At 41.0% G+C, this 13633-nt stretch overlaps 1 protein-coding gene across 3 annotated transcripts in view; it reads right to left on the reverse strand.

Annotated features, from left to right (window-relative positions):
• Nucleotides 1-13633, reverse strand: part of atp8b4 (ATPase phospholipid transporting 8B4) — a 53689-nt gene that overhangs the window by 12999 nt on the left and 27057 nt on the right. For all 3 annotated transcript variants that reach the window (XM_060914826.1, XM_060914825.1, XM_060914827.1), the window contains 11 exons: nt 12142-12230; nt 11421-11617; nt 8980-9188; nt 8833-8876; nt 8556-8721; nt 8256-8444; nt 4052-4167; nt 3368-3532; nt 1840-1951; nt 1599-1704; nt 1133-1280 (listed from right to left, as the gene is read on the reverse strand). In XM_060914826.1, coding sequence (XP_060770809.1) covers nt 1133-1280; nt 1599-1704; nt 1840-1951; nt 3368-3532; nt 4052-4167; nt 8256-8444; nt 8556-8721; nt 8833-8876; nt 8980-9188; nt 11421-11617; nt 12142-12230 — 1541 coding nt within the window. The remainder of the gene's footprint in view (nt 1-1132; nt 1281-1598; nt 1705-1839; nt 1952-3367; nt 3533-4051; nt 4168-8255; nt 8445-8555; nt 8722-8832; nt 8877-8979; nt 9189-11420; nt 11618-12141; nt 12231-13633) is intronic.

The following is a 13633-nucleotide window of genomic DNA, read 5'->3' on the forward strand; positions in this document are numbered from 1 at the left end:
AGCGCTAACCACTACACCACCGTGCCGCCCCCGCCCTAATATAATATAATATAATATAATATAATATAATATAATATAATATTCATTTCTGAAAACCACAGACTTTCCTGAATGGTGTCACATCTGAAACTGGTGTCTTATTTATACACATCACAGAATTTAGCCAGAGTGACGTATGACAAATTTTCCCAGACTGCCACATAAATTATATTAATCCACAAAGCTGGTTGTTAAAGAGAAAGTTAAAGTACCTGAAGGCTAATTTAAATGATTCCATCCACATTCACTGGATATGAGCAATCGCACACTCTACTCGACTACTAGGCTATCAGCTCATATACAGTGAGTACAGAAAAACAAAATGGCGGAGCGTGTTGCTGAACCAACCAAGGATGAAATTAAAACCCTAAAAAATACAAAAAAGCAACAAAATATGGAATGAAAATATTTAATGGTAAGAATGCATCTTTTTTTATTTTTCAATTATTATTATTATTATAGTATTTTTCACAAATTGCTACAGTCATTTCACCAGTTTGTTAACATTCTTCATCTTTAAGCATTAAAATTAGTTGATTTTTTTTTTTTTAGACTGGTTCAAAAGTTCAAAGAAGTTTGAAAATTACATAACTGAAATGTCCAAGGAAGAATTAAATAAACGTCTAAAGCTAATCTATACCTTGGCATGACAGCAAGACGACACTTGCTACAAAAAAAAAACAACAACAATACTAAAGTCGATTCGTGCAGCCATCAACAGGTTTTTAAGAAGTCCGGCTTAGCGGAAATGATTTTGTCGAATGTTTTGTATAAAGTTTTTATTTATCGAAATTGCAAAAAATAAAAATGCTCTGTTTCTCAAAATCCAGTGAATGTGGATAGAATAAAACAATTATTCCACTCAATCTTGTCATACATGGCTTAGAGCCAACTTGGTGCTACACGCCTCGTTGGCTATCAGCTCATCAACTCAATTTCGTGGAATAACTGTTAAATATTCATAGACTGTAGAAACGGTTGAACACAACTGAAGCAGAATGCTTTCTATTTTCCAATAAACAGTCCAAACTGAGGGAGTCATGCAGTCATTTATTAAATCGTTCAGCTTTTGTAGGATAACAACACTGCTTACCAAGCTGTGTCCATTAATGATAAGTGCGTATTCTGGAATAATGGTTTCCTCAAAAACAGAGTCGCTGGAGTACAAATCATTCTTTCTCACATCTTGGCCACTGGTCAACCTGTCTTTACTAGGACCCATAATTCTCTCTTTGGCATTTCTGAGCATGGAACAACAACAAAAGTCAGAGAAATATATTTCACAAGATGTTGACCACCCAAGGCAAATAAAGGATTACAAAGTTTTAATCGAAGAGTATAAGCTATGGTATTAAAGGCCTAGCATGTTTCAATAAGGAGTGACAAACTAAAATATGTGTTTGAACATAGTGGAGAAAAATGACGCTAAACTGAGAAGACAACTAGCACTGAGATTTCAGGAATGTCGCAATCAGACAACCATTAGCTAAACTGACTTTGTGTGCTGCATGTAAAAACAAGTTTGGAACAACTTAAAAGGTTAAACTAGTGCAAGTTACCTCAGCTCCTGCTGAACCTCAAGCGTGGTGTGACCTGAGATTATGAACACCTCATTCATATCATCTCTCAACATGTTACAGGAATAGCCAATATTCATCGCTGTCTCTAAAACATATGAGCAAAACGAAGAACAAGTTGAAACAATTATGCTGCATTGTGTATTACAAGAAAACTGCGACATAAGAATCAAAAACCAATTTTTTTTTAATCTATAACAATTTATCCATTAATTCTGCTCACCTAGTTTATCCCCAGTGAGAACCCAGATCTTAATATTGGCCAGGGTCAAACAGCTAATAGTTTCTGGCACTCCTTCCTGCAATTTATCTTCTATGGCTGTAGCTCCAAGAAGCTTGTGGAGAAAAAGAGGCACAGCATGTTTCAATCGACAGATTTCATTTTTCAGACCACTTATCCATTGTGGGTTGAGTGGAAGCTGGAGCCAATCCCACCTGGCATTGAACGAGAGGCGAGGTACACCCTGGACAAGTCACCAGTTTATCATGGGGCTAATACTGAGAGACATATAGCCATTCACTCTGACATTCACACCTATTTTGGACTGACGTTTTAGACAGTGAAGAAGAGGAAGAAGAACCCTTCATTTATCACATGTACACTCAAGCACAGCAAAATTCCTCCTCTGCATTTAACCCCTCTGAAGCAGTGAACACACATATGCACACACATACATACCCAGAGCAGTGGGCAGCTATGCTACAGCTCCAGGGGAGCAGTTGGGGGTTAGGTGCCTTGCTCAAAGGCACTTCAGCCATGATATACTGTAGAGGGAGGGGAAAGTGCTGTCCATTCACTCCACTCCCCTCACTTCCAGGAATCAAACCAGCAACCCTTTGGGCCCAAGGTTGCTTCTCTAATCTTCAGACCATGGCTGCCCCCATGGTAGTGCTCACCACTACCATCATCTCATCTCATCTCATTATCTGTAGCCGCTTTATCCTGTTCTACAGGGTCGCAGGCAAGCTGGAGCCTATCCCAGCTGACTACGGGCGAAAGGCGGGGTACACCCTGGACAAGTCGCCAGGTCATCACAGGGCCGACACATAGACACAGACAACCATTCACACTCACATTCACACCTACGGTCAATTTAGTGTCACCAGTTAACCTAACCTGCATGTCTTTGGACTGTGGGGGAAACCGGAGCACCTGGAGGAAACCCACGCGGACACGGGGAGAACATGCAAACTCCGCACAGAAAGGCCCTCGACGGCCACGGGGCTCGAACCCGGACCTTCTTGCTGTGAGGCGACAGCGCTAACCACTACACCATCATGCCGCCCATTAAGATTATTACGATGCTGTGGGGGAAACCGGAGCACCCAGAGGAAACCCACGCGGACACGGGGAGAACATGCAAACCCCGCACAGAAAGGCCCTCGCCGGCCACGGGGCTCGAACCCGGACCTTCTTGCTGTGAGGCGACAGCGCTAACCACTACACCACCGTGCCGCCCCACTACCATCATCAAAACACAATTTGAGGGAATATCCTGAGGAAGAATGGTGTTCATCCCACCAGTAAGGTTCCAGAGGTGTGTAGAATCGGTGCTGAGGTACACTTTAGAACTGTACTGGCAGCTCATGCTGGGCCAAGACTTTACTACAGCACTTCATTTTGGTGATTACTTAAATTTGTCATCTGTTTTATACTTACAATGTCCACTGAACTGCATCAGAAATATGTCACTTAGAACACACAGACACACACGCACATACACACAAGCTGTCCATGCATCTGCTCTTACCATCAAACCCTGTTCTATCTCCTCGTAGAGAGTCCCGAGTCTCTCTTCTCTGTTCTCCAGTGCTGTGCTGGCAAACAACAGTTTCTTCATCCACTCATCAAACATGTCCTCATCCAAATCCTTATAGGCCAGAGCTAACGTCCTCAAACCCTCACCAGCAAACTCCTTCAACAAAGATGAATTTAAGGGCCAGATTAATTGAGTAAAATAACAGGAATCTTACAATCAAACCAAAAAATATTTATCCCATTTAAAGATTAGCCAGATTTATTTGATAGGGATTTGCTGTGCTAAGTGTCTAGGAGTACATCAATGTACAACATTTGCATATTTCATTTCCTGGTTTTATGGCTCTGTAAGGCATAATTGTCAACCATTCTCTGCTACCGCACCATCAAATATAGATTCTACTCTGTAGTGAATGGAGTCTAATTGCTCTTTGAGAAACCGCAGACAGATGATGTAGTGACAGTCTGTGGTAAAAGACACCACAGTTTTAAAGCACGTCTGAAATCGTTTCTTTACTTAAGCACTTTTAAGAAATCTGAGAGAGTTTACAGTAAGGTGCTGATTTGAGATAAAACCAGAACAAAGCATTGTAAATTCACTTAATGAACATTTCATAAGGTTTAGTTAGATAGTGTTCAGTAGGTAAAGTTGAAAAAGCCACTAGAATGAACTCACATTAAGGTGTTCTGAGGTAGTGTACATAAGGTCTTCATTGGATGGGTCTAGCCTGTCAAAAATGATTGTGTCAGCTCCTTTAGAGTAAAGCTTCAGTTGCCCCTTTGGATTTCTCACTGTATGAAAGAAAGGACTGACCATCTTATTGTGTTCACATAATAAGATGTAGTCAATACTACAAAGTAACACATAAAACATTAAAGTAACACAACATATGTCAAGCAAAATATAAAACAAGACTAGACAAGATTTTTTTTTCTTTTTGGTGGACCACAGTCTGCTGATTTGACATTAGAGAAGTCAGCCGCATCACCATCGTAAGTACTGATGCACTGATTTGAAAATTGCTGCTTGACCCCAATATCTAATATTTTATAAAATATACAGTGGTACTTGAAAGTTTGTGAACCCTTTAGAATTTTCTATATTTCTGCATAAATATGACCTAAAACATCATCAGATTTTCACACAAGTCCTAAAAGTAGATAAAGAGAACCCAGTTAAACAAATGAGACAAAAATATTATACTTGGTCATTTATTTATTGAGGAAAATGATCCAATATTACATATCTGTGAGTGGCAAAAGTAAGTGAACCTTTGCTTTCAGTATCTGGTGTGACCCCCTTGTGCAGCAATAACTGCAACTAAACGTTTGCGGTAACTGTTGATCAGTCCTGCACACCGGCTTGGAGGAATTTTAGCCCATTCCTCCGTACAGAACAGCTTCAACTCTGGGATGTTGGTGGGTTTCCTCACATGAACTGCTCGCTTCAGGTCCTTCCACAACATTTCGATTGGATTAAGGTCAGGACTTTGACTTGGCCATTCCAAAACATTAACTTTATTCTTCTTTAACCATTCTTTGGTAGAACGACTTGTGTGCTTAGGGTCGTTGTCTTGCTGCATGATCCACCTTCTCTTGAGATTCAGTTCATGGACAGATGTCCTGACATTTTCCTTTAGAATTCGCTAGTATAATTCAGAATTCATTGTTCGATCAATATTGGCAAGCCGTCCTGGCCCAGATGCAGCAAAACGGGCCCAAACCATGATACTACCACCACCATGTTTCACAGACAGGATAAGGTTCTTATGCTGGAATGCAGTGTTTTCCTTTCTCCAAACATAACGCTTCTCATTTAAACCAAAAAGTTCTATTTTGGTCTCATCCGTCCACAAAACATTTTTCCAACAGCCTTCTGGCTTGTCCACGTGATCTTTAGCAAACTGCAGACGAGCAGCAATGTTCTTTTTGGACAGCAGTGGCTTTCTCCTTGCAACCCTGCCATGCACACCATTGTTGTTCAGTGTTCTCCTGATGGTGGACTCATGAACATTAACATTAGCCAATGTGAGAGAGGCCTTCAGTTGCTTAGAAGTTACTCTGGGGTTCTTTGTGACCTCGCCGACTATTACACATCTTACTCTTGGAGTGATCTTTGTTGGTCGACCACTCCTGGGGAGGGTAACAATGGTCTTGAATTTCCTCCATTTGTACACAATCTGTCTGACTGTGGATTGGTGGAGTCCAAACCCTTTAGAGATGGTTTTGTAACCTTTTCCAGCCTGATGAGCATCAACAACGCTTTTTCTGAGGTCCTCAGAAATCTCCTTTGTTCATGCCATGATACACTTCCACAAACATGTGTTGTGAAGATCAGACTTTGATAGATCCCTGTTCTTTAAATAAAACAGGATGCCCACTCACACCTGATTGTCATCCCATTGACTGAAAACATCTCATCTCATCATCATCTCTAGCCGCTTTATCCTGTTCTACAGGGTCGCAGGCAAGCTGGAGCCTATCCCAGCTGACTACGGGCGAAAGGCGGGGTACACCCTGGACAAGTCGCCAGGTCATCACAGGGCTGACACATAGACACAGACAACCATTCACACTCACATTCACACCTACGGTCAATTTAGAGTCACCAGTTAACCTAACCTGCATGTCTTTGGACTGTGGGGGAAACCGGAGCACCCGGAGGAAACCCACGCGGACACGGGGAGAACATGCAAACTCCACACAGAAAGGCCCTCGCTGGCCACGGGGCTCGAACCCGGACCTTCTTGCTGTGAGGCGACAGCGCTAACCACTACACCACCGTGCCGCCTGACTGAAAACACCTGACTCTAGTCTGGTTAACACCAGACCATATCACAAGTGAAATATGGTCTGGAATCTGCCTATTGAATTTCTCGTAGGGGAGGTGTGGTTTACGATTGTCAACGGCCGTTTATTGGACGTTGCGAATGTCTATCATTTGGCGTATACGTAGCCCATGGCCAATCATGGCAGTTGTACCTGGTGACGTAGTTAGAGCGACGAAGAGGCGAAGAAGAGAAGGAAAGAGAAAGCAAAACAAAAATAGGAAAACAATGGCACCGAACGATTACTGCCGTTTGTGCAAGACAAAGCTTGATCGAAAGTTTGGTTCATATCGCTCGCCGCCATGTTAAATGTGATCCGTAAACAGTCCCAAATAAACTACAAGCTTCCGTTTGTCGAGTAGTACGCGTCACCGTCTTTCCACCCCTCCCCACTCTCTGATTGGCTCCCTAACTCAGGCGAGCCTTTAGACTATAGTTTCCATGCTGTCTTTTCAGATCGGAACGATTGTGCAAAGCAGCCTGGGATTTCCCAGGCTAACCTGACTCTAATTTCACCTTCAAATTAACTGCTAATCCTAGAGGTTCACATACTTTTGCACAAGGGGGTCACACCAGATACTGAAAGCAAAGGTTCACTTACTTTTGCCACTCACAGATATGTAATATTGGATCATTTTCCTCAATAAACAAATGACCAAATATAATATTTTTGTCTCATTTGTTTCACTGGGTTCTCTTAATCTACTTTTAGGACTTGTGTGAAAATCTGATGATGTTTTAGGTCATATTTATGCAGAAATAGAAAATTCTAAAGGGTGCACAAACTTTCAAGCACCACTGTAATTAGATGGGTCCGATTCCATACATTTTTTGGCTAAATATGGTATGGTTGCATTATGTTTATTGCATTCTCTTACATTCCTTTGACTGAACATGCATTTCTGACATGTAGAAACAAAGTTCCACATATATGTAAATGGTTATTCTTTTGGATCTGGCATGCAACGTCTGGATTACAAATAAAAATGGATACAAAAGACACTCATTATGTTCGTATTCTGTAGTTTTCTCAGTCACACATTAAGCCCAAAAGAGGGCTCTTGTTTAAAACTTGAAAATGGCATAGTGAAAATTTAAATGAAGTAATTATCTTCAGTAACTGCTTTATGCTGCTCAGGGCTGAAGTGGACACAAAGCAGTAATATACCATTCATATATACTGTACATTACAAGCAAGTTTTTGGGAGGTGGGAGAAAACCCAGAGAGAGAGGAAAAAGAAGAAAAAAGATAATGGTGAAAACATGCAAAACTCAGTAAGAACCCAAGATCAGACCTAAAATGTGAGAGCCAGAAGGCTGATGCGTCACAGCTGAGTCTTTTGTGTTCCCACGCCTTATGTGTGTCCTAATCTCCTCAAATTATGAATATTTTTGTCTTTGTTGGTAAACTGCTGTTCCATGTTTTTGGTGTATTGATGTCAGGAATGCATTTCCATGCATGCATTTCAACAATGTGATTCAGTCGGTCAGTCAGTCAGTCCAGGAACAAAATACCTGAACATCTTTAATTAGTATAAATACAGAGGTGATTATAGGAAATCGCATGAGCTGACTGGTCGAGAAATTCTGACTATTTCTTGATAATCACCTCGAGTGACTCGGCAAAATGCCAGCCAATCGCTTTGTCACCGTAAGTGAGGAAGAATTATAAATTATGAAAGAAAATGCTGTTCCTAAAAGCACTAAAGATGCTACGAAGTTTGGTCTAAAACTAACAAAGATAAGGTGGAATTGTGATTTATTTTATCGATTGCCAAACAAAGTATTTTATATAACTCGCATAGATAAGTGACACAAGTCTGTACGCATTACATTTGAAGTTTGAAATAAAAACATTTTTTATATGATTTTTTAAAAACTAATCACCTGTGTATTTATACTAAAACAATTATCCGCCTCAGGCTCAGTAAATATCAGTAAATAATAACCTCGACTTTGTCTCAGTTATTATTCACTGATATTCATTTTGCCTTCGGCGAATGATTGTTAATTAATAAGAATGCTACTGGGTACAAATGAAACAGGACTCACCAATAACACTCATTCTCTTCCGGACATTGTTGAAATCCAGTATAGCCAGAAGCTGGTAGGTGACAGGTTGGCCCATCTCATACAGGGTAATGGTCTCTGGTGTTCTGGCTCGAAATACAAAGCCAAAATTGCGAGCGGCAGTAACCAAGGCTCCTTCGTCTGGTGATTGAGCCTGATACACTAGCTCCCCTGGGATAGATTTCAAAAGATACAAAAAGGCTTTACGTCTCCTTCGGCAAGTTTTAAAATATAGACTACGAGAATACTTTTATGTTAGCAGCCAGTTACTGAAGAGTTTACCTTCACTCCTCTCTTCAGGCATGACTGTATGGCACAGAGCTAGCAACCTGAAAAATTCTTGCACCAATGGCTCTTCCAGTTTAATGGCCTCCACCAGGCTGCTATCATAGAAACGAAACTTCCGGTCCATTAAGGGGTTGAAAGAGAAATCCACACATGGTGTTTTCTAAACAGTGATAGTAACAATGTGGGGTAACTCAGTATCCCTTCACTGGTTCACTGCCTTAAACTGTGTCATAGATTTTGATCAGACATTATATTACATTGTAAATTGTACCTCTGTGATATCCACTTTGTGTCCAAACTCATCATATACATCACCTACATATGGATAAATTCCAGTTAACAAAGAAAAGCATGATTGTTTAAAAGAGGGCAAATTATTTGTGTAAGAGTGGACCATGAAATCTGAAAGCATATTCACCATATGTGTTGCCATTGATGGAGCATTTATTGAAGACCATAATGTTCTGAGTGAGGGTCCCTGTTTTATCTGAGAAGATGAACTCCACTTGGCCCAGCTCCTCGTTCAGAGTGGTGGTTCTTGTTTCAGCCGGCGTGTCCTTAGGACTGTAGTACATTTTGCGGTCCCAGTTTATGAAATAACTGTGGCCTAGGCGCAGTACCTCAACACTGAAGACAGTAAAAGTACCCGGTTGCAATTAAAATGACAATTTTATGAATGTATGATCACTGGCCAGTGTGGCCACTTTAACAGAAACACATCTACCCCTGCTCATTTACCCCTGCTCAATTATTCAATCAGCAAATCATGTGACAGCGGCACAATGCATAAAATCCATCCATCCATCCATCCATCCATTATCTGTAACCGCTTATCCTGTGCAGGGTCGCAGGCAAGCTGGAGCCTATCCCAGCTGACTATGGGCGAAAGGCGGGGTACACCCTGGACAAGTCGCCAGATCATTGCAGGGCTGACACAGAGACAAACAACCATTCACACTCACATTCACACCTACGGTCAATTTAGAGCCACCAATTAGCCTAACCTGCATGTCTTTGGACTGTGGGGGAAACCAGAGCACCCGGAGGAAACCCACGCAGACACGGGGAGAACATGCAAACTCCACACAGAAAGGCCCCCGTCAGCCACTGGGCTCGAACCCAGAACCTTCTTGCTGTGAGGCGACAGTGCTAACCACTACACCACCGCGCCGCCCCCATGCATAAAATCATGCAGCTAATTACACATACCAGTCATATCAAACATGGACAGTTGGAAATTGGAAAAATGTCATCTGGTCTTTTTCTAGTCTTCAACTATCCAGTCTTGGTGATCCTGTGCCCACTGTAGCTTCAGATTTCTGTTCTTGGCTGAAAGGAGTGCAACCTCATGTAGTCTTCTGCTGTTGTAACCCATCCCCTTCGAGGATTTATATGTTGTGCATTCTGAAATGCTTTTCTGCTCTTCACATTTGTAAAAAGTGGTTATTTGGGTTACTGTAGCCTTCCTGTCAGCTCAAATCAGCCTGGCCATTCTCCACTGACGTCTCTTATCGAGGCATTTCTCCCCACAGAGCTGCCATTTACTTGTTTTTTAACTTACTGACTGAATATTTTGTATTTCACATCCATTCATGTAAACTCTATATAGATTGTTGTGTAGTAAAATTCCCAGGAGATCAGTAATTTCCTCAATACTCAAGCCATCCTGTCTGGCACCAATGTCCCTGCCATGATCTAAGTCACTGAGATCACATTTTTCTCAATTCTGATGTTTGATGTGAACATTAACTGAAGGTCTTCACCTGTGTATACCTGATTTAGTGCATTGCATTGTCACCACATGATTGACTGAATTAGACAAGTGAACGAATGTGCAGGTGTGGTCAGTGACAGTGAGTGTATTTGTGGTGATTTCAGGAGGTATTATAATGTCATTCCAGCAATTCTAAGTGACTAGTGGGATGTGCTAAGTGATCAAATTCATCTCACAGGACTTTGATAGGTGAGAAGTCAGGTGACCTGGGCAGGCCAGATCCTTTCCCACAGCAAATCTTAATAAAATGTCAATGAATATGCTGTGTCTTAAGGCTGCAAAACTGGCTTTACATACTCAGAGCTATTAAAATAGGTACAGTACTGTGAACAAAACATCTATGACTGTTCTAGGGTATGTAATCAGCAACTAAGTATTCCAACTTAGACTTCCAGTCTTCTGTAACCAATCATAAAACTTCTCTATAAGGAAGTGTTTCTCCCTGCCTGTCAATGATTTTGTGCATGCACAGACAGCTAGACAAAGGTGGATTAAACAGACAGGAAGAAAAGTGCTAGCGTGACGTAGAGATAAGTCTAGGATTGTGGTGGAGTTACTGATTTATCTTTAGGACACAGTGACCGAGACAGCTGATGCTTGACCAAAAGTTTTAGATCTGCCATTGCTGGAAATGGAAACACTATCAAAGCGCATGAGAAAATAAAGAGTACAGCAGAATACAAAGTGTCCAGAAAGAAATGAGGTGGACCTCCCAGATTTAAAAGACTTGAAATTGATATTCATCTTGCCTTACTGCATGGGAAGTCTTTATTTAGTTTGGCAGGTTCTAGTGTCATTTTTTTAATTCTCCAAAAATCTTGGAGGATACTGTACCACTAGAGGAAACATACAGTAGATGCTGCATCCCAGAAGTGAAAACTGCTGCTCTAAAACACAACAAAGCCACTTTACTGTAAGCATTCCTTATGTACATTTTGGCAAATGCTTTGATCCAAGGAAACTTACTGAGCTGAACAGATGAAGGCTAAAAGTCCACAATCAGAGTGCAATAGAAGGATTTGAACCCACCACCTTTGTATCAGTAGCCAAGAGCTTTCAGTTCCTGAAATACCATCACCACTTACCTAACATAAAGCGAGATGGGAACAACAGTGTTGAGGATGATGATGTAAGACCAGAAAGTGAGGAATCCGGATAAGACAGCACTGCTTAGTAGTTCATCCCAAAGCAGATATGCCCAGAAGTTTTTCCCAACTTTTTGCTCCCAGATGGTGTTCCCGATAGCCAGAATGATCCCCATGCATATCAGGAATCCAAAGATCTGCAAACCAAAGAAATATATTCGCAGATTCATCCATCCATCCATCCATTATCTGTAGCAGCTTATCCTGTGCAGGGTCGTGGGCAAGCTGGAGCCTATCCCAGCTGACTATGGGTGAGAGGCGGGGTACACCCTGGACAAGTTGCCAGGTCATCGCAGGGCCGACACATAGAGACAAACAACCATTCACACCTACGGTCAATTTAGAGCCACCAATTAGCCTAACCTGCATGCCTTTGGACTGTGGGGGAAACCAGAGCGCCCAGAGGAAACCCACGCAGACACGGGGAGAACATGCAAACTCCACACAGAAAGGCCCCTGTCAGCCACTGGGCTTGAACCCAGAACCTTTTTGCTGTGAGGCGACAGTGCTAACCACTAAACCACCATGCTGCCATATTCGCAGATTCTTTTCTGATAAAAACTTTCAGCTTGTACAAGCAGACATAAAATGATCTCATGTCTAGCACGATGAGTAATTCAGTTGCAACATGCAGACTGAACCCAGCATGTAAAGTACTCACCCACAGTACTAAAGTGTTCATCAACTTGTCAATGCTGGTCCTTTTGAATTTCGTCCTCCCACTGTTCTGCATCAGCTTGGTTTGGAGCCCTTATGATTAAACACACACACACACACACACACACACACACACACACACACACACACACACAATTGTGCATCAAAAATAACCATGAGGAATTAAAAGGACCATGCTTACTCTATAAGGCACATGCCAACAAACATTTTTAATCATTAAAAATGAATAAATAAATCTAAATACAGTGCAGTTAGATTAGAGTAGGTCTTGTTATTGTGCAGACAGCAGTGAAAATCAATCTTAAAACTCAAAAAGTTCAATAACAGAAGAGACAGGGTAAGAGGTAACAGCATATGGGGTGGTGTGTGCAATACTGCAATATGTGCACTATGAGTAAGTACTAATCCCATTTCCAGGAAAGTTGGGATTATATTACATTACAGGCATTTATCAGATTGGTGATATTTACAGGGATATTTTCCAAAATGCAATGAAAACAAAAATCACTGATTTGTTAATTCATGTGAATCTTTATTTAACTGACAAAAGTACAAAGAAAAGATTTTCAATAGTTTTACTGACTAACTGAATTGTATTTTGTAAATATAAACTAAGTTAGAATTTGATGCCTACAATACACTCAAAAAAAAAAAAAAGTTGGGACAGAGGCAAAATAAAACTGAGTTACTGAGTTACTGTAGCCTTCCTGTCAGCTTGAATAAGTCTGGCCATTCTCCAGTGACCTCTCTTATCAAGGCATTTCTCCCCACAGAGCTGCCATTTACTTTTTTTCCCTTCCTTCCTTCCTTACTTACTTACTCACTCACCCATTCACTCACTGAAAATTTTGTTTTTCGCATCCATTCATGTAAACTCTATATATATTGTTATGTATTCAAGGATATTCAAGTACCACCATTTTAAAAGATTCCACAATCAGCAGGTTAATTAGTTACATGATTGGATATACAACCCCGATTCCAAAAAAGTTGGGACAAAGTACAAATTGGAAGTAAAAACGGAATGCAGTGATGTGGAAGTTTCAAAATTCCATATTTTATTCAGAATAGAACATAGATGACATATCAAATGTTTAAACTGAGAAAATGTATCATTTAAAGAGAAAAATTAGGTGATTTTAAATTTCATGACAACAACACATCTCAAAAAAGTTGTGACAAGGCCATGTTTACCACTGTGAGACATCCCCTTTTCTCTTTACAGCAGTCTGTAAACGTCTGGGGACTGAGGAGACAAGTTGCTCAAGTTTAGGGATAGGAATGTTAACCCATTCTTGTCTAATGTAGGATTCTAGTTGCTCAACTGTCTTAGGTCTTTTTTGTCGTATCTTCCGTTTTATGATGCGCCAAATGTTTTCTATGGGTGAAAGATCTGGACTGCAGGCTGGCCAGTTCAGTACCCGGACCCTTCTTCTATGCAGCCATGATGCTGTAATTGATGCAGTATGTGGTTT

The sequence above is a fragment of the Neoarius graeffei genome, chromosome 2 (assembly GCF_027579695.1).
Source record: "Neoarius graeffei isolate fNeoGra1 chromosome 2, fNeoGra1.pri, whole genome shotgun sequence".
NCBI lineage: Eukaryota > Metazoa > Chordata > Actinopteri > Siluriformes > Ariidae > Neoarius > Neoarius graeffei.